This window comes from Limanda limanda, chromosome 18 (assembly GCF_963576545.1).
Source record: "Limanda limanda chromosome 18, fLimLim1.1, whole genome shotgun sequence".
Taxonomy (NCBI): domain Eukaryota; kingdom Metazoa; phylum Chordata; class Actinopteri; order Pleuronectiformes; family Pleuronectidae; genus Limanda; species Limanda limanda.
In genome coordinates this window covers 90504-110000 of record NC_083653.1, presented here as the reverse complement: position 1 = coordinate 110000, position 19497 = coordinate 90504, and the positions used below count along the sequence as shown (strand labels likewise).

Sequence of the window (19497 nt, the reverse complement as noted above, 5' to 3'; positions counted from 1 at the left end):
TCATCACAAAATGGGCATTTGTCTTCCACTGTGTTCTTGATTATTGATAAGAAAGTGTTCACCGCCAGGATGCCGTGGAGCAACCTCCACTGGAGGTCTCCGTGTCTCTTGCTCAGTGGAGGTTTATACAACGACCTCCACTCAGGTCCGGTTTCCTGGGCTCCAGTAAAGTAGCTCCTCCAAGGAGTGTCTCTCCGTCCGTCCAGTTTTTTAATGTTAAGTGTTTTTACCAATAGTCTGTATAGATTTTTTCCGGAAGCTCCCTCCAGGGAGACCGGGCGAGCCGGCTGTATCAGAGGTCCAGAACATTCCTTTAAATCCAGTGCCAGAAAAGAGGCGGGGAAAGGGTCCTCAACATTGGGAGAAATGGACCCATCTTTAAAGGAGTTTAAAAACAAGATGTCTTGATCTGTGAGTCTTGTCTTCCAGTGGTCCAGCACCCTCTTCATAGTTCGCTCTGATCTGGTCCCCAGTTTGTTGGTCAGCCCTGTGGGATCTTCTAGTTCAGGACCAGTTAGCTCCACCACCTGGCCCAGCGTAGAGATCCCGGCAGCCTGCAGCAGTCTGAAGAGGGTGCCTTGTGCCCAGCGGGGGGGATCTAGAATGGTCCCATACAGGACAGGCTCCTGCAGCAGCCAGTGCAGGGAGTCCCCCTGTAACCTTCGCTCTTTTTTTAAAAGGTTCCAGACTTTAAACACACTCTTATAAAAACCAGGAAGAGATGGTGAGACTGTGTTGTTATTGCTCATTAAAAACAGGCTAAAATCCAGACCTAGGCTGTTAAAATGTTGCAGGATGCACCGGGATAGAGGTCTCCACAGAGCGTCCCTTGGCCCGGTCAGTAATCTTTGGACAAACTGAAGGCGGAAGGTAGCACCCCTGCTGGCCAGGTGGACCAGGCCCTGCCCCCCCTCCTCCGTAGGAAGGAAAAGGACACTCTGTGGGATCCAGTGCATCCTGCCCCAAAAGAAATCTATTAAAACCCGTTGTACCTCTGCCAGGAGAGAAGGTGGAGGATCAACACAGGCCAGCCGGTGCCACAGGGTAGATGAGACTAGGTTATTTATAATTAATGTCCGGCCTCTGTACGACATTTTTGGCAAAAGCCACTTCCATTTTTTTAATCTACCATTAACCTTTTGTAGGACATTGTCCCAATTCTTCCTCATGTGGGTCTCATCTCCCAGGAAGACTCCGAGGTATTGGAGTCCTCCTTTCTGCCAGGCCAGACCTCCAGGCAACCTGAGCCGATCCCCCAGCTTCTCTCCAACCATCAGAGCCTCGCTCTTCCCCCAGTTCACCTTTGCAGAAGAAATCAAATTAAAATCATTTACAGTATCAGATAAAAAATCAATGTCTTTTTGTGTATTCACAAGAACAATAAGATCATCTGCATACACAGATAATTTAAAAGATACACTGCACCGGGGGAAACACACGCCTTTTAAAACCTTCCTTAACCTATGGAGCAGAGGCTCGATGGCCAGAGAGTACAACATCCCAGAGAGAGAGCAGCCCTGCCTCACCCCTCTGTTAATTTCAAAAGGAGCACTCAGCCCCCCGTTTATTTTAAGAACACTCGCAATGTCTGTATAGAAGACCCGGATCATGGCTATAAAGCCTGGGTTGAACCCAAAAGCAGCCAGAGTCTGCCATAAGTACTGGTGTTCAACCCGGTCAAAAGCCTTTTCCTGGTCTATGGAAATAAGACCAGTCTCTATTGCCAATGAACTGGAGAGGTCCAAAACATCTCGAATCAAAGTGACATTGTCACTTATGAGCCTGCCGGGCACACAGTAAGTCTGGTCAGGGTGGATGACGGACGCCATTACCTCCCTTAGTCTGAGGGCCAGAGCTTTGGACAGGATTTTGTAATCCGTGCACAACAGAGAGACCGGCCTCCAGTTCTTTAGCTCTTGTAGGTCTCCCTTCTTCGGCAGCAGGGTGATGACGGCCCTCCTGCAGCTCAGAGGTAGCCTTCCGTTCTGTAAACTGTCATTTACTACCTCTAGCAGATCTTGTCCTACGATTTCCCAGAATGACTTAAAGAAATCAGCAGGAAGGCCGTCTATCCCCGGAGCTTTGCCGCTCTGCAGGCTCATAGTGGCTCTGTGCAGCTCTTCCTTTGTAATTTGTGCGGCTAGCTCCGTGTTGTTGCTCCTGCTTACCTGAGGGAGACCATTCAGAAAGCTGCTGTGCACATCTGGATTACTTGACCACTCACTCTTAAAGAGGTCTCTATAGAAACCGGTAGCACACTTCCTGATCTCAGACACGTCTGAGACTTCAGAGCCGCTACCCGTTCGTAAACAGTGAATGGTCTTCCTTTGCCCATTTTTCTGCTCCAGACCAAAGAAGAACTGGGAGGGGGCATCCATCTGCGAGATGTTCATAAACCGGGACCTGACCAGAGCTCCCTGTGCTGAAATGCCCAGCAGGTTGGCTATAGCCGACTTTTTGGTCTTGAGGGAGTCTAAATGCCCTCGATTTCCTGTAGAAGCTACTAAAGATTGTAATTCTTCTACCTGTCTCTCCAGATCTCTCATTGTCCGGGTTAAATCTCTACTGACATTGCGAGTGAACTGCTGGCAAAGTTGTTTTATTTTAGCTTTTCCAATGTCCCACCACTGCTGAATGCTACTGAAGGCAGGCCTGCTCTCTCTGTGGGAAAACCAAAACAACTTAAAAGCATTTCTAAAAGCCTGGTCATTTAAAAGAGCTGTGTTAAAATGCCAATAGGCGCTCTTTAAACGAACATTTCTAATAAAAACGGAGCAAGAGACTAAACAATGATCAGTAAAACCCACAGGCTGAATAAAACACCTTTTAAAAATATTTAAATGGTGTTTAAAACAATAGAGTCGATCCAGTCTAGCCAGGGATAAAACATTGTCTCTTGCATGGCTCCAGGTGTATTGCCTGTGATTACTGTTAAAAACCCTCCACACATCAGAAAGTTCATGTGCCTCGGTTATCTGATTCAGCCTGAGACCTGATGCGGGATGTGGCTCTAAGTGATTTCTGTCCAAGGTGGGATTTTCTGTGCAGTTAAAATCACCTCCATAAAACATAAAATCATCACCACTACAGTTTTTGACAGTCTCATCTAAAATGTTTAAAAGTGCCATCCTGTCCACTCTATTGGTGGGTGCATAGACATTTAAAAACACCAGCTTGGTATTCTCAAATTCAGCCTTTACTTTTAACAATACACCTGGAATAATCTCTTCTGCAATAAAAGAAAGTGGTAAAAAACTCCTGGCAAAAAGAATCCCCACCCCCCCACTGCAGCTGGACTTATGACTTAAAATCGCTTCTCCATTAAAAGCCCTCTTCCATTCACACTCAATGTCCTCGGTACTGTGGGTTTCTTGTAAAAACATAACATCTATCCTGTTAATGTCCATAAGTTTAAAAACAGCCGCTCTTCTAAAATCAGCTCTGGCTCCATTTACATTCAAAGTGCTGATTTTAAAATCACACATGGATAAAAGATAAAGAAAAACAGTCAGAAAACAGGTCGGTAAAAGAGAAGAGTAAAAAGACTTTCTAACACTCGTCATCATCAGTAACTATTTCGCAGTTAACCCTCAACATGAGTTTCCGGAGTCTGTAAATCTCCTGGTCTGTTATAAAACCATCGCTGCCTGTTTTCCTGGTGAGTGGTTTAGCGGACTTTAAAAATAGTTTTAAGTCAGGGAAATGATCCTTAAGCGATGGTAGCCTCTGGCCTTTAGTGGTTTGTAGGAATTTTTTGATGTCAGAGGGGGGGTAGAGGCCTTGGGTGTCTACCTGAGAGGGGGGGGACACACTCCCCTGGCTGGACCTCAGCCCACGGCTTGCTTTGCATACTTTTGCATTGCTGTGCCCTGACCCTGAATTTTTCCGTTTTTGTGTCATTTTAAACATGTCTTCATCACTCATGCCATCATCCATCTCAGTTTCATCCATATCAATTGGTTCTGGCTGGCTGTCGGTTTTTTTACTTGCCTGCTCAGAAGCACTGTTCACAGCGGGGGGTCCCCCCTCGACTCCCACCTCCGGGAGCGGACTCTCCGGGGCTTCGGAGGCTACCTCAGTCTCCGGCACCCCCCCCTCCACCAGAGGAGCGGGAGGCTCTGTCGGCGGAGCCCCGCCAACAGCAGCCTCGGGCTGGGTTGCTCGCGGAAGCTCCCCGCCAGTGGCAGCGGTGGCCGCTGCCTCAGCGGGAGCTGCCGCAGCGGTAGTGACGGCCGGAGTCGGAGCTGCCACAGCGGGAGCTGCCGCAGCGGCCAGGCCAGGTGCCCCTCCTGCCCGCACTCAAAACACTTCATATTTTCAGATGTCACAAAAATCACATAATTAAACCCCTCAATTTTAAACGAGAAAGACATGTTCATCTCCTTGGTGTTATCTTTGAGGACCATGTAAACTTGTCTCCGGTGACTCACTACGTGCCTCAGTTTGGGGGATTTGCTCCCCAGAGACACCATTTTTATTCCAGACACAATCTGGCCGTACCGGGACAATTCTTTGGCCAGAGTATCGTTTTTAATGAAGGGGGGTGCATTGGATATTATCACCCTCGTGGCTGGGTTTACAAGTGGGAGAACATGGTTAAAAGTCCCGTGGATCACCACTCCCTTCTCCACCACCTCGTTCACCTTTGTCGTGCTATCTAAAAACATGACAATAGCTCCGTTCATTCGGGAGGCCGACCTGACCGAGTCACAGCCGACCACCTCTCCCACAGCCAGCGCGGCTTCTGCCACACTGCATTCCACCGCGGGGATCAGTTTGATTGCATGTCGGCGAGTCAGACTCTCAAAGTCTGCTGCCACTGCCGCTGCCACAGGCATGCTGCCTGTTAGCACAGGCGCACACAGGCGCGCACACACTCACACACTCACTCAGCAAAACTAATCTAAACAAAAAAACACAACTAGAGAACTAAAAGACAAGGCCCTGGCGTGATGTTTCCATGGGTTCTTCTCTTTTTGCTTCTGGTCAGAACTCGATGACGGCTCTGATTGTGGCGGTGAAAGGCGGCTACACCGAGGTGGTGAAGGAGCTGTTGAAGAGGAACCCCAATGTCAACATGACTGACAAAGACGGAAACACTGCACTGATGATTGCCGCCAAGGAGGGTTACACCGAGATCGTCCAGGACCTGCTTGATGCCGGGACATACGTCAACATCCCGGACCGGGTGAGACAGACACTCCCACATATCTACATATATTTCAAAAGGAAGGGTTTAACTGTAGAACTATATTTATATACGTGTGTGTGTGTGTGCGTCACAGAGTGGTGACACAGTGCTGATTGGAGCAGTGAGGGGGGGTCATGTGGAGATCGTCAGAGCTCTTCTTCATAAATACGCCGACATCGACATCAGAGGACAGGTGAGGACAAGGAACATGGATCGATATATTACAACTGTTACCTGCCATCGTCATCCCTTACCCTCCCCCTAACCCTCACAATGGTCCTCACCCTCCCCCTCGACCTCACCCTTGATCTGGACCTCATCCTCTCCCTCAACCTTGACCTCCCCCTAGACCTCACCCCTGACCTCCCCCTCGACCTCACCCCTGACCTGGACTTCATCCTCTCCTTCACCCTTGACCTCCCCCTAGACCTCACCCCTGACCTCCCCCTTGACCTCATCCTCTCCCTCAACCTTGACCTCCCCCTAGACCTCACCCTTGACCTCCCCCTCGACCTCACCCCTGACCTGGACTTCATCCTCTCCCTCACCCTTGACCTCCCCCTAGACCTCACCCTTGACCTCCCCCTCGACCTCACCCTTGATCTGGACCTCATCCTCTCCCTCACCCTTGACCTCCCCCTAGACCTCACCCCTGACCTCCCCCTCGACCTCACCCCTGACCTGGACTTCATCCTCTCCCTCACCCTAACCCTCACAATGGTCCTCACCCTCCCCCTCGACCTCACCCTTGATCTGGACCTCATCCTCTCCCTCAACCTTGACCTCCCCCTAGACCTCACCCCTGACCTCCCCCTTGACCTCATCCTCTCCCTCAACCTTGACCTCCCCCTAGACCTCACAATGGTCCTCACCCTCCCCCTAGACCTCACCCCTGACCTCCCCCTTGACCTCATCCTCTCCCTCAACCTTGACCTCCCCCTAACCCTCACAATGGTCATCACCCTCCCCCTCGACCTCACCCCTGACCTGGACTTCATCCTCGACCTCACCCCTGACCTTCCCCTAGACCTCACCCCTGACCTCCCCCTAGACCTCACCCTTGACCTCCCCCTCGACCTCACCCCTGACCTGGACTTCATCCTCTCCCTCACCCTTGACCTCCCCCTAGACCTCACCCCTGACCTCCCCCTAGACCTCACCCCTGACCTCACCATTGACCTCGCACTGGTAGGTGTGAGATCAGAGAATCAGGTTGTGTGTCTCTGTTGTTTCCAGGAGAGTAAAACTGCTCTGTACTGGGCTGTGGAGAAAGGAAACGCCACTATGGTGCGAGACATCCTGCAGTGTAACCCCGACACCGAGACCTGTACCAAGGTAAGACCCGCCTCACCCGCCTCACCCGCCTCACCCGCCTCACCTACTGGTCGAGCCTCAGTGTTAGGAATGTGAAGTTGTCAGCTGCTGTTGTCGACTGACATGGTGGCTTGGTGACTTTGTAACTTGATGACATTGTCACTGACGTGGTGACTTGATGATGTGGTGGTGCCGTGACTTGGACGGAGTGACTGTGGTGACGTGGTCGTTTTGTGACTTGGGTTTTGCTGCTTCCTGTATCAGGACGGAGAAACGCCGCTCATCAAAGCAACGAAGATGAGGAACATCGACATTGTGGAGCTTCTGCTCGACAAAGGAGCCAAAGTGTCGGCTGTGGACAAGGTGAGAACACGCAGAGCGGTGACGTGCAGAGTCAGAGGCCGCCATCAAAATGTCATTGATCAATATCAGACAAGCAGAATGTTATTTCTACAAAAATTCACTGATTATTGACATAAAGCAAAAAATCATCTTATTAAGGACCTGAAACAATTTAGCTTTAATATTTGTTTTTTTACAAAAATGTACTGATCATCAACATTATCAAGGGGTTAACCTCTAACCCTTCAAATATATTGAACCCTTTTAACATAATATATATTCATCATTCTTTCATTTATATTCAATTTTAATATTATTTGATCATTTATATGAAATATATTTATCATTTGAAATATGATTAAATTATGGTTGAAATTAAGCACAGATATAATTGTATTGTCAGTAATACTATTTAAAAAAGTGAACGACACAACTTCCGTTAAGTCTTCACACATTCAGCTCTTTTCGTCCTTGTCGTCATGTGATCCCAGAAAGGAGACACGCCCCTTCACATCGCTATCCGTGGTCGGAGTCGCCGCCTGGCCGAGCTCCTCCTCAGAAACCCTAAAGATGGCCGCCTGTTGTACCGACCCAACAAGGCCGGAGAGACGCCGTACAACATCGACTGCAGCCACCAGAAGAGCATCCTCACGCAGATTTTTGGAGCACGTACGTTCACTGAATATCATGTAGTGATGTCATCATGTGTGCACCTGAACACTGTATTACCGGTTACCGTAGCAACACATAATGTGACAGAACACACCTGCTCCTCCTGCAGGTCACCTGTCCCCCAGCGACTCGGACGGAGACATGCTGGGTTATGATCTGTACAGCTCGGCTCTGGCTGACATCTTGAGTGAACCCACCATGCAGCCGCCCATCTGCGTGGGGCTGTACGCTCAGTGGGGCAGCGGCAAGAGCTTTCTGCTCAAGAAGCTGGAAGGTGAGCACGTGAACACACAACACAAGAACACACCAACACACACCATGTGCTGACCTTCCTCCTCCTCCTGCTCAGATGAAATGAAGACGTTTGCAGGACAGCAGATCGAGCCCTTGTTCCGGTTCTCCTGGCTCGTGGTGGTTCTGTCTCTGCTGCTCTGCGGCTCCGTCGCCATCGTCCTCGGCTTCACCGTCGACCCTAAACTGGCCATGGCAGTTTCCCTCAGCCTGCTTGCTCTGCTCTACCTTTTCTTTGGTAAGATTTGGCTGGTAGTGACGGGGTTAGGTGTTAGGTGGATTCCTCTGTGTTCCTGTGGTGTTCATTCAAGTGTGTCATCTCGTAGTGGTTGTGTATTTCGGCGGGCGACGGGAGGGCGAGAGCTGGAACTGGGCGTGGCTGCTCAGCACTCGTCTGGCCCGTCACATCGGGTATCTGGAGCTGCTGCTGAAGCTGATGTTCGTCCACCCCCCCGAGCTTCCGGAACAAAGCACCAGAGCTCTGCCTGTCAGGTGAGCCCCCCCCCACCCCCCCGCAGCCCTCCAGAGTCTGTCAGTCTGTCTTAAATTATCAAATTAGTTCAAACTATCTTCATAATCGATTTGAATTTATTTAATGAATTAGTTGTTGCAGTCGTCCTCTTTATCATCTTTTCTTCTCGCTGAGTCATGGTTGTGCTGAACATCAATGACCTCTGACCTCTGTCGGACCTGTCGTCAGGTTTCTGTTCACAGACTACAACCGTCTGTCCAGCGTTGGAGGAGAAACCTCGATGGCTGAGATGATCGCCACGCTGTCGGACGCCTGCGAACGAGAGTTTGGCTTCCTTGCTACACGTCTGTTCAGAGTGTTCAGGACTGAGGAGACGCAAAGTAAACACGCAGACACACACACACACACACACACACACACACACACACACACACACACACACACACACACACACACAGTAATTATTTTGTTGGCCATCTCAGGTAAGATGAAGTGGAAGAAGACCTGCTGTGTTCCGTCCTTCGTCCTCTTCGCTGTGGTTCTGGCCTGTTCGGTGACCGGCCTGGCCCTGCTGGCCATCTTCAAGGTGGATGGAGAGAACCAGACGGTGAACACCATGCTGATTGCCATCGCCAGCGTAGTGGGTCTGGCTCTGCTGCTGAACTGCAAAACGTGGTGGCAGGTGACCGACTCGGTGCTGAACTCTCAGAGAAAGAGGCTCCACAGAGCCGCCAACAGGATGCACAAACTGAAGAGCGAGGGCTTCATGAAGGTGAGCCATGTGTCTCCCACAGGACGTCTGAGGAACACCTCAGTCTCCTGGTTGGAGTTGAACGACGTCTGTTTACAGGTTCCCTCTAAAGCTTCACATTTCCTGACTGTGAAGCCTTTATCGCGAAATATGTCAATCAATAGAGTTCCATGACCTTGGGTGTCGTCTTGCAGGTGCTGAAGAATGAGGTGGAGCTGATGGCGAGGATGGCGAAGACCATCGATGGGTTCACGCAGCATCAGACCCGGCTGGCGGTCGTCATCGACGGACTGGACTCCTGCGAACAGGACAAAGTTCTGCAGATGCTCGACACAGTGAGGACGCCACACCAGCAAACACCAATATATATTGCCATGATCATTTTATATAACATATTTTTAAATTATGATTTTAGAATTAATCAGCAAAGAGCTATTCACATGTTCATTAAAGTTCAGCTCAAAGAACCTGAACTCGGAATCAGATGTGTGATGGAAATTCATCTTGAGATTTGAAATAATGAAAATTCTCAGACTGGATTTGCTTCTGAGTCTTTATAATAATAAGCTCAGCAGAGTTTACACAACAAGCACGGGTTCTCAAAGTGGAACAACTGGCCGCAAGTTCACAAAAGCCAGAACCTACACAAAGAGGCGTTACATAAGACATAATATGAAAAAGAAGACATGAAAGACATGAGATCATCATCTGTGTCCGTCCCAGTTAAAAGAAAAAGCTCAGGGTTCCATCCTGTCGACAGCATCACAGCAGTGAGACACCGAGTCAGAGGATTTCCTTAGATACTGGCCAGTGTGATTTTCCATAACAGATGTTTTTGACAACTTCACTTACATGAATGAGTTATATCCGCCGCTGCTACAGAGCAACATTCACATGTTTATCAAAGTTTTTAATATTGAGATAAATTCAGAGGTCAGGTGCTTTCATGTGAAAGAACAGAGGCGGGCTGTGTGTGATGGGAGGTGATGGCAGGTTTTCAGTTTTAGATGCTGTGGTCACATCTGCGTATTCCTCCTGCAGGTTCGGGTCTTATTCTCCAAAGGTCCGTTCATCTCCATCTTCGCCAGCGACCCGCACATCATCATCAAAGCCATCAACCAGAACCTGAACAGCGTCCTGCGAGACTCCAACATCAACGGACACGACTACATGAGAAACATCGTCCACCTACCTGTCTTCCTGAACAGCAGGGGGCTCTCCAGTGCCAGGAAGATGTGTGCCGCTGCTCCTGCCAACGGAGACTCCGCCAACCCCGACGGTAACCACGGCAACACCAGCAGGAGGCGCTGGAATCCCTAAAACAAAAGCACCAAACGTTGAAATTTAAATTTTAATTCAGAGCAGGAAGATAAAACTGTGGACCTGCAGAAGAATGAGCCTTGAATGAAAGAGTAAACGAGACAATTATTTATTTAATACAATTAAATGTTTGGATCATGCTAGTGGTTGGTTGTACAGATCTATAATAATATTATTGATAAAAACAACAATAGTAATAATAATGGATTCCATAGAAACCCAGTTTGATTTTTATTACATTGTTAGGGTTAGGGTAGTTGGTTTATCTCTAACTTCTCTCTCTCTCTCTCTGTCCCTCTCTCTCTCTCTGTCTCTCTCTCTCTCACTCTCTGTCTGTCTCTCTCTGTCTCTCTGTCTCTCTGTCTCTCTGTCTCTCTGTCCCTCTCTCTCTCTCTGTCCCTCTGTCTCTCTGTCCCTCTCTCTCTCTCTGTCCCTCTGTCCCTCTCTCTCTCTCTCTCTGTCTCTCTGTCTCTCTCTCTCTCTCTCTCTCTCTCTCTCTCTCTCTCTCTCTCTCTCTCTCTCTCTCTCTCTCTCTCTCTCTCTCTCTCTCTCTGTCTCTCGCTCTCTCTGTCTCTCTGTCCCTCTGTCCCTCTCTCTCTCTCTCTCTGTCTCTCTGTCTCTCTGTCTCTCTCTCTCTCTCTCTCTCTCTCTCTCTCTGTCCCTCTCTCTCTCTCTCTCTCTCTCTCTCTGTCCCTCTCTCCCTCTCTCCCTCTCTCCCTCTCTGTCTCTCTGTCTCTCTGTCTCTCTCTCTCTCTCTCTCTCTCTCTCTGTCCCTCTCTCTCTCTCTCTCTGTCCCTCTCTCCCTCTCTGTCTCTCTCTCTCTCTCTGTCTCTCTGTCCCTCTCTCTCTCTCTGTCCCTCTCTCCCTCTCTCTCTCTCTCTCTCTCTCTCTGTCCCTCTCTCTGTCTCTCTCTCTCTCTTTCTCTCTCACAGGTTGGCAGGACGAGTTTGACAGGAAACTGTCTCAGAACAGTTTGGGAGAATTAACCAAGTTCGGCAGCAAGACGGCGCTTGCCCGCAGGGTGAGTGTGTATGTGTGTATGTGTGTATGTGTGTATGTGTGTATGTGTGTATGTGTGTATGTGGGTATGTGTGTATGTAAGTGTGTGTTTGTGTGGGTTCAGACAGATTCAGACAACTTTATTGATCACATGGAGGGGATTCATTTGTAGTCCAATATGATATTGTGTCAAAAAGCACAGGTCAAAAAACAAAGAGAGAAGATTAGGGAGGTAAAATAAATAGCAATAAAAGAAAATGTTAGATAATAGATAAAAAAAAATTATGTGTTATGTGAAAAGCACAGTTGTGATAGATGTCATTTCAAATTGCTACTGTCTGAGTTTCGTCGACCGTGAACTCGTGAGACAAAACATGATCAGGTTGGCTGATAATATTCTTTTTCAACGGATTCTCCCGGGGGAAAGAAAGTCTCTTTGCTTGGGTCCAGTGATCTTGGAGTGATGACAATGATATACAGACTGTTCTTATCTTTAATTCATCCATTGAACCAACAGATTACAGAAAAAGTTAATGTGTCTGTGTGAGTGTGTGTGTGTCTTCACTCTAAACATCAGAAAAATCGATTGCATGTTTTGCTTGGGGACACTTGAGTAGAGGCCAGATCATGTGACCTGGGCTCTGTGTTCAGGACACGTACCGGCGCCGACAGGTGCAGCGCTCTGTGACTCGTCAGATGTCGTTCGACCTGACGAAGCTGATGGTGACGGAGGATTGGTTCAGTGACATCAGCCCACAGACCATGAGGAGGCTGCTCAACATCGTCTCTGTCACAGGTGCATGACCACGCTCATTGCTGCACCAGCTCCTACTTCCTGTTTACATCAGTCATGTCATTCTACAGGTGATTTGACAGATGACATGTGGTGTGTGTGAGCAGGTCGTTTGCTTCGAGCCAATCAGATCAGCTTCAACTGGGACCGCCTGGCCTCGTGGATCAACCTGACGGAGCAGTGGCCCTATAGGACTTCCTGGCTCCTCCTGTACTTGGAGGAGACGGACGGCGTCCCTGACCAGGCCACACTCAAGACCGTCTATGAGAGGTCAGCAGGAGAACTGAGTTCAGCTTAAGGTCAAAGTTCATCACCTGTGTGACATGACAACATTGTGACGTGTCCTCTCTCTCGTAGAGTATCCAAGAACATCCCGACCACAAAAGACGTGGAGCCGCTCCTAGAGATCGACGGAGACGTTCGCAGCTTCGAGGTCTTTGTGTCCTCACGGACCCCCGTCCTGACTACTAGAGACATACGCACGTTTCTGCCGTGCACCGTCAATTTGGACCCGAAACTGCGAGAGATCATCGCAGGTAACATGACGATGCAGTACTTACCACTATTTGGAAAACATCTGTCCTGAGAACTGATTCCGATGTTCTCTCTGTCTGATACAGATGTCCGTGCGGCTCGTGAGCAGATGAATATGGGCGGGGTCACTTACTCCCCCCACCCCCTGCAAGAGGCTCAGCCCCGCCCCACCTCCGTCTACAGTCAGGTGTCGTCAGCATGCTCACCCTCCGCTTCCTTTAATGGACCTTTTAACCAGCCACCAGGGGGCATCATTTCCCCGCAGCCTCACAGCAGCTACTACAGCGGCATGGCGGGACCCCAGCACCCCTTCTACAACAGGGTTAGTACAGGCTGCACCCTGTGATGTCACGTCGTGATGTCACTCATGTGGACAGGTGCAGGTAGGGGTCATTGGCCGGGCGACAGGGAACGCTGTGATGTCATCACCTGCTCACCTGGTTCACCTCACTCATCGTGTGACAGCAGTGATTCACCTTTTGATTGGATTGGTTCTTTCTATTTCTGTTGTCCAATCATTTCCATAAACATTATTTTGATTTTCTACCCTTCCCAGCCATATTTCCCCCATCACCTTTACCAGCTGCCACACCCGCTCGTTGCATCCTCCTTTTCATCACACCTTTATCCACGCCTGCCACCTAAAGCGTCATCAAGCAGGGACGCCACCGCTGCACCTGTAAGTACACAACACATCCGAGAGCAGTGATTGGTCGATTTCCTTTCATGAAGAAGAAACAAACAAACCGGATTGGGCGACTGTTCTCCTGACGTTTTCTTTACATTCCTTACCACTCTCTCTCCGTCTCTCTCTCTCCCTCCATTCAATTCAAGCAAGCAACCCATGCAGCAAGCTTTATTTGAATGAAAGTTACATTAATCAGATTACCAAAGCCTCAATCAGAAAATGTATCAGAATAAATAATAATAAGCAATTAGAAAAAGAGAAATGAAAAAAACCACACAGATGCAGTGAATGCAGAGGAGGATTGTGAGGAGACAAACTATATCTACAGCTGTCGGGTCTTGTTATGGTTCTTCTCTCTTCGGTTGTGACATCACTGACATGTTTAACTGCTTCTATGACACTGACACTTGATATTCCTCAAGCAGATGTTGCATTCTCAACAGTTTATCAACATCTAGGACTTTGTCTTAATTTTTCTGAAGAACTTTGTTCTGATGTCCTCGTATGTGCTGCATGAAATGCTGCTCTCTCTCTCTACCTGCTCGTGTGGACAGAGACTGGACTCTGTGTCTGTACAGTTACACTGTGGAACAAGTTCTCCTGGATGTAGGAGAACAGATCAGACGTGAGAATATCACATACATCTGTAGATGAATAAGGCCGTAGTGTTCTTTGTTCGGGAAGAGCTCCTGGTTCACCTGCTGGTTGAGAAAGGGCTGGTGCTGGATGATCAACTAACTGCTGTCCTACCTTTGTTTCTGCCATCAACGGGTATTACCATGACAGGTGTTCCCCAGTTTATCCCCAATGAGCTGCTTGATAAGGAGGTGGTTGTGTTTGGAAAGTTTTCTGGTGGTTTCAGAGCAGTTTGACTGCAGCATGTCCAGTTCCTGCAGGCAGGCCTTACACTTACCCTGCAGGCAGGGCCTTCATGTATTTATTAATACATCACAAACTTTATAGGTGTCATTCAAAGAAAAATATTGAAGTGGTTTCTACACGGTGTAACCTGCCCGAATAGAGAGCAAGCAGCATGCGTTTCAGGCTAACCGCAACCTGAACATGACACGGACAGCGGTACCATACAGCAGGCGGCTGAAGAAACTGTAACGCTGATCCTGGAACAGAGAGAGAGGAAGCAAACAAGCAGAACAGACAGTTAATAATGATGATGTGGATGAGGTGCAGGCTAGATATAGAAAAAGTGGACAGAGAAAAACTGTGAGAAATAGTCAGGCAGCTGCAACAAGTGAATCACACGGTGAAAAAGCTGAAAATGAAGAGGAGAAAATGTGTTTTTCTATTATCTGGGATGTTGTCTTCTCTGGCCATGGAGCCTCTTTCAAATCTGCTCGGGCAGTTTCTCAATCCGACCATTAAATCTGATCATTAAAGAACCTTATCAATAAATCTGATTCAGTTTAAATGAACAAGATGCAACTGTTTTTTTTTGTATAAAAGGTATTTGAACACAGAGGATGAACCCTGACCTATTTTTAAAGGACCAACTAATATAACTCATGTTTCCTTTTTTCGCTCGCTTCACTAATGACGGTGTCTCTTCAAATGACTTTTTTAAACATTAAACATTTTTAACCCAAATTTTACTTTTTTTATTTGGACTTGTTCAGGGTTCGGCCTCCATCGTGTCAGGACCTACGGCCATTCTCCTCAGCTCCATGACGACGGAGGCAGTCTGTGAGCGTGTGCGGCAGATCGAAGGCATCGACCAGAGCATGATCGGACCGTATGCCGCCACCATCAGGAAGGTCAGTGACACAGCAGAGTTATCGTGTTCCGAGCATGTGAAGCCAAACACGTCTACAAAGAGGAAATTATTGATTTTATTTGTCTTTCATCATTTTTCAGGCAAACGTCAATGGCAGAGTTTTGTCTCAGTGTAACGTTGATGAACTGAAGAAAGAGATGAATATGAACTTTGGAGACTGGCAGCTCTTCAGAGCCACGGTTAGTATGAACCCTGAAAACACTGAAACACCACGTGAAACAACTCTGATCATATCGGTCGTCTTCTATGTTCACTTCTCATCGTCAATGTTAAGTCGTTTTATGCGGTTTTAAACAAACTAAAGAGACAGTTGCAGAAACAGGTGATACATTTCCTAAAATCTATCTATTTAACTTGTAATTGCTTTTTAAATCTTTTTGAACAAATATTAAATTCACGTCTCACTGAAACAAAATGTTGTTTGCTCTTCAAACTCAGCTGAGCTCATAGTCTCTGACAAAAGGGGTTCGGCTCAGATATTCCTCAGAGGCATCATATCAGCTCTTGCCCTGTTCTGTTGTCAGATAAGAATCACTTTTATGAAGACTGAAAATCTGTAACAAGCTGCAACTAAAGAATGAGATGAGAACTTATTTTATTTTGATACATTTGTGTTTGTCACTTTGCAGCTGATTAAATTGAATCTACAAAGTTATGTTATGATTCATTTGTTGATTATTTGTATCAATAATCAATCTGCTCAGAAATAAATAAAGTGAAGTGGAAAACTGAACTGAAATACCCTGCATCACTGTGATTTTCAACACGTTGTAAATGTGTTATTGTTCCTGCTGCAGGTTCTGGACATGCGTCATGTAGAGAGTCGGGTGCTGCATGAGGAAGTGGCCAGTGAGCAAGGCAGCGCTGTTGGAGGTAATGCTGAGGTAGGAAGGCGAGTTGTGGCAAAGCCTCACGCTGGCACCGCCAACACAGATGCTTCCCCGATGTACAGCTTCAACCTGAGCTTCGAGGAGCTGAGCACCATCGGACTGGACGAATCAACGCGACGTGGAAACTCTCAGTGGATGGTAAACACATGAGAGACGACCTCTGACCTTCTAACCTTGCAGTTGGAATGTGTCACCATTTATTTTAGATTTGTTTATTTGTTCAGACTAACTCATCGCAAAACTCATTCTGATTTTCAAAAACTCAAATGTTTTTCAAATCTACAATTTGAAATAACCCTTAAACCGAAACCTTAATTAGAATCAGTAATTTGCACTTGATATATTTTTGATTTATAATGTTAATGAAACAACCCCAACAACAACAGGAAACTGAAAACCTTTCTTCTGTCGTCAGGGTGGAGCTCATCGCACCGCCAGCATGACCAGCCTGAACTCCCAAGAGTCATCCAACGACATCGCCAAGCTGACGGACAAGCAGCAATCCGAGTACAGCAACGCTTACCAGGAGTACATTGCCCAGATGGCCCAGCTGGAGATGGGTGGGGGTGGTGGAGAGAAGCCCATTCAACCACAGCCGGGACAGTTTATGACATCATCTTCAGAGGACAAGAGTAAGAACGTTGTTGAGCAGGATGGACACAAACCCTTCACTAAGAGGAGTGGCAGCAAGGTGGTGTCAGACACTGACTTCACCTCCAATGGCGATGCCCTTGACCCCATCACGGAGGAGGATGAAAAGGGTGACCACAGATCCTCCAAGTCCCTGCTGACCCACAAAGCCTCAGCTGAAAGAGGCGGGCTGTTCCAGGGAGCTGCAGACCTAAAGCTGAAGGCTGGTGGAGGGCTGCGTTACCAGAAGCTGACCAGTGATGACGAAGAGTCCGAAGAGTCCGATAATGCCCCCTTGCTGAAAGATGGCAAGAAGGTTGGAGAACCCAAACTGCCCGGTGGTTCACTGGCGCTGAAGGGGAAGGACTACCTGTCGGACGCCATGCTGGACAAGAAGGACTCGTCCGACTCCGGTGTGCGCTCCAACGAGAGCTCCCCCAACCACTCGCTGCAGGATGAGGAGGCGGACCTTTCACAGCTGGAGAGGGCCAACTTGATTGAGCTGGACGAGGAGAGCCGAGCCAGGAAGCAAGGTCTTCCCAGCAGCCTCAGTGGCCTCCAGGATCCAGCTGTTGCTCGCATGTCCATCTGCTCCGAGGACCAGTGCAGCCTGCTGGCCAGCAGCCCAGAGGAGAGCTGGACCTCGTCCAAGAGTTACAACCTGAACCGCACTCCGAGCAATGTGACACTCAACAACAACACCAATTCCCAGCAGGGCAACCGTCCCCTCCAGCCTGCAGAGGGCTCCAAGTCCTCCACCAACCCCACCTCCTCGTCCTCTGTTGATGTCATCATCTCCCCGAGCACCGGGACGACCGGATCCTCTGGGACTGCCGCCACCAGACCAGGGCCGAATAATGAGAATGTCCGCGTGGTTCACCTGAAGAGGGGTCTGAAGCCTGGGGACCCGCCAGAAATCTGTGCCGTGTCCTCCGACACTGTCACCTTCGGCGAGGAGCGCGAGAGCATCCTTTGACCTCATCGTAAAAGATCGAGAGAGCACTGAGGGTCCGGCAGGAGCTGCCTCTCTGCCCTCTGAGCCAATCAGAAGCGTGTGATCAGATGAGTTGTATTTAAATGTTTGACTTTCAGAGGTCAGAGGATAGGTTGCTGCTGGTCTATAGTATGTTCAGTCTTGGTGTTGCATGATCAGTCATAGTAGATGAAGCTCAGTAGTGACATATAGAAGCTGCAGTATGAGATGTATTGTAACATTTACTAATCATTCATGTCTGAGACGGAGAAACAGAAAATGCATGAGTTTTATGACAAATAATGAATTTAACTAAATGTTTCTGTGAAGAAGCCTTGTCAGAGTCTGACCATCAGACACAAAGTGAAGCAGAGTTGCTCCTAGTGCTGTGTAGTAGCTGCTATGAGCTAGTATTGACATAAGAGCTGTTAGATATGCATATATGTATAACACGTAAGTATTGCTAATGAAAATCGTAAGTGTAGCTGCTCGTATGTTGTCATCTTCAGTGAGTGTGCTGCACATGTGATGTAAACATTAAAGCTTGTTAAACATAAAATAAGCTGTTGACACAGTAAACATGTTTCAGTAGGAAACTTAACAATTTGGATGTAATTATAAAAAACGTTTATTCTGAAATGATTTTTTCTGAAATGATTTTTTCTGCTCCAAGAAAATATCAGATTCATGAAATGCAAAGTGATTTCAAATGTTTACGTGTTTGTGTGTTGTGTTTACGTGCTACATTACGTGTCATTCAGCAGTTGCTTTTATCCAAAGCAACTTCCATTTTGTCAATTCAACATCTACTGTATGTGGACCATTCAGGGTTCAGCATCTTGCCCAAGTACGCTTTGGCATGGGCTGGGATTGGAGCCGCTGACCTTCAGGTTGGAGGACGAGCTGCCCTCATGTTTCAGGTTAAAGCAGTGAGTGACGCTCATTAGCCATGAAACTGATCATTGGTCAAATATCAATTGATCCCTAAATATTGAGCACAAATCAAACATGACTTGATGATTTGAGGAAAAAACATAACTTACGTTTGAGAACAAACAACTGCAGTAAACAGACGACATTAACCCTGGTGTCTGGCTGCAGTATGGATCATAAAACCCTCCTCCAGGTTAGCAGATGGGACAGGGACCAAACTCTAAAAAGTAGACCTTAAGTCAATGTTTGTCAAAGATGTTTCTGTCATTTCCGGTCATTCTTATCACACTGATGTTTGTCCATGTGTTTCTGATCTGTTTGTTTTTAATTTGTTAATTGATGATACTATATTATTGATCATCATTGGTTCCACATGATCAGGGAAGGAAGTGGTGAAAGTTTAAACCTGAGTTGCAATTAAAACGTGAAAAGTAAAAAGAATTATTTATACCAATGATGATTATTTGACTATTCAATCATCTTGATCAGTGATCTGAAGCTGCATGTTGATGTAACAGATGTTTTCCAGTGTTGTGTTTGTGTTCGTCACCTTAGTGCTGCTCTAATCATGTGACTTTAATGAACTTAAATAAATGTTGAAAACTGATGCTGCGTTTATTGATTTACTTTTACTTTTGTAAGGGTAGGAAAGAGGTGTGTGCAGTCGCCGTAACAAAGCAGGATGCAGGCTGTGTGGATGGTGATGCTTTGAAAGTGAATAATGTACCAAAGAAGAAGTACAACTCCATCATTAGGATTAAAGTGGTTTCATTCAACTGAAACAAATGCAATGACATTAATCATATAAACAAGTGTGATAGATAGTTGAATGAATGATTTCCACCTAGGTTAGTTAATCTGCATTCGATTAGTATAGCCTGGGTGAAAGATCTGCTGATGGATTAGTAACAGAGC

At 47.4% G+C, this 19497-nt stretch overlaps 1 protein-coding gene across 3 annotated transcripts in view; it reads left to right on the top strand.

The window, feature by feature from the left end:
* Positions 1 to 19189, top strand: part of kidins220b (kinase D-interacting substrate 220b) — a 25526-nt gene extending 6337 nt beyond the window's left edge. For 2 of the 3 annotated variants that reach the window (XM_061091279.1, XM_061091280.1), the window contains exons 8-29: positions 4991 to 5188; positions 5286 to 5384; positions 6428 to 6526; positions 6770 to 6868; positions 7339 to 7516; positions 7629 to 7793; positions 7869 to 8048; positions 8137 to 8302; positions 8511 to 8662; positions 8765 to 9054; positions 9228 to 9368; positions 10075 to 10312; positions 11286 to 11374; positions 12004 to 12148; positions 12253 to 12415; positions 12503 to 12681; positions 12766 to 13001; positions 13236 to 13358; positions 14999 to 15136; positions 15237 to 15335; positions 15954 to 16184; positions 16462 to 19189. In XM_061091279.1, coding sequence (XP_060947262.1) covers positions 4991 to 5188; positions 5286 to 5384; positions 6428 to 6526; positions 6770 to 6868; positions 7339 to 7516; positions 7629 to 7793; positions 7869 to 8048; positions 8137 to 8302; positions 8511 to 8662; positions 8765 to 9054; positions 9228 to 9368; positions 10075 to 10312; positions 11286 to 11374; positions 12004 to 12148; positions 12253 to 12415; positions 12503 to 12681; positions 12766 to 13001; positions 13236 to 13358; positions 14999 to 15136; positions 15237 to 15335; positions 15954 to 16184; positions 16462 to 17652 — 4599 coding nt within the window. In that variant the 3' untranslated portion in view covers positions 17653 to 19189. The other variant, XM_061091281.1, reaches the window with a different exon arrangement.
* The last annotated feature ends 308 nt before the right edge of the window (positions 19190 to 19497 follow it).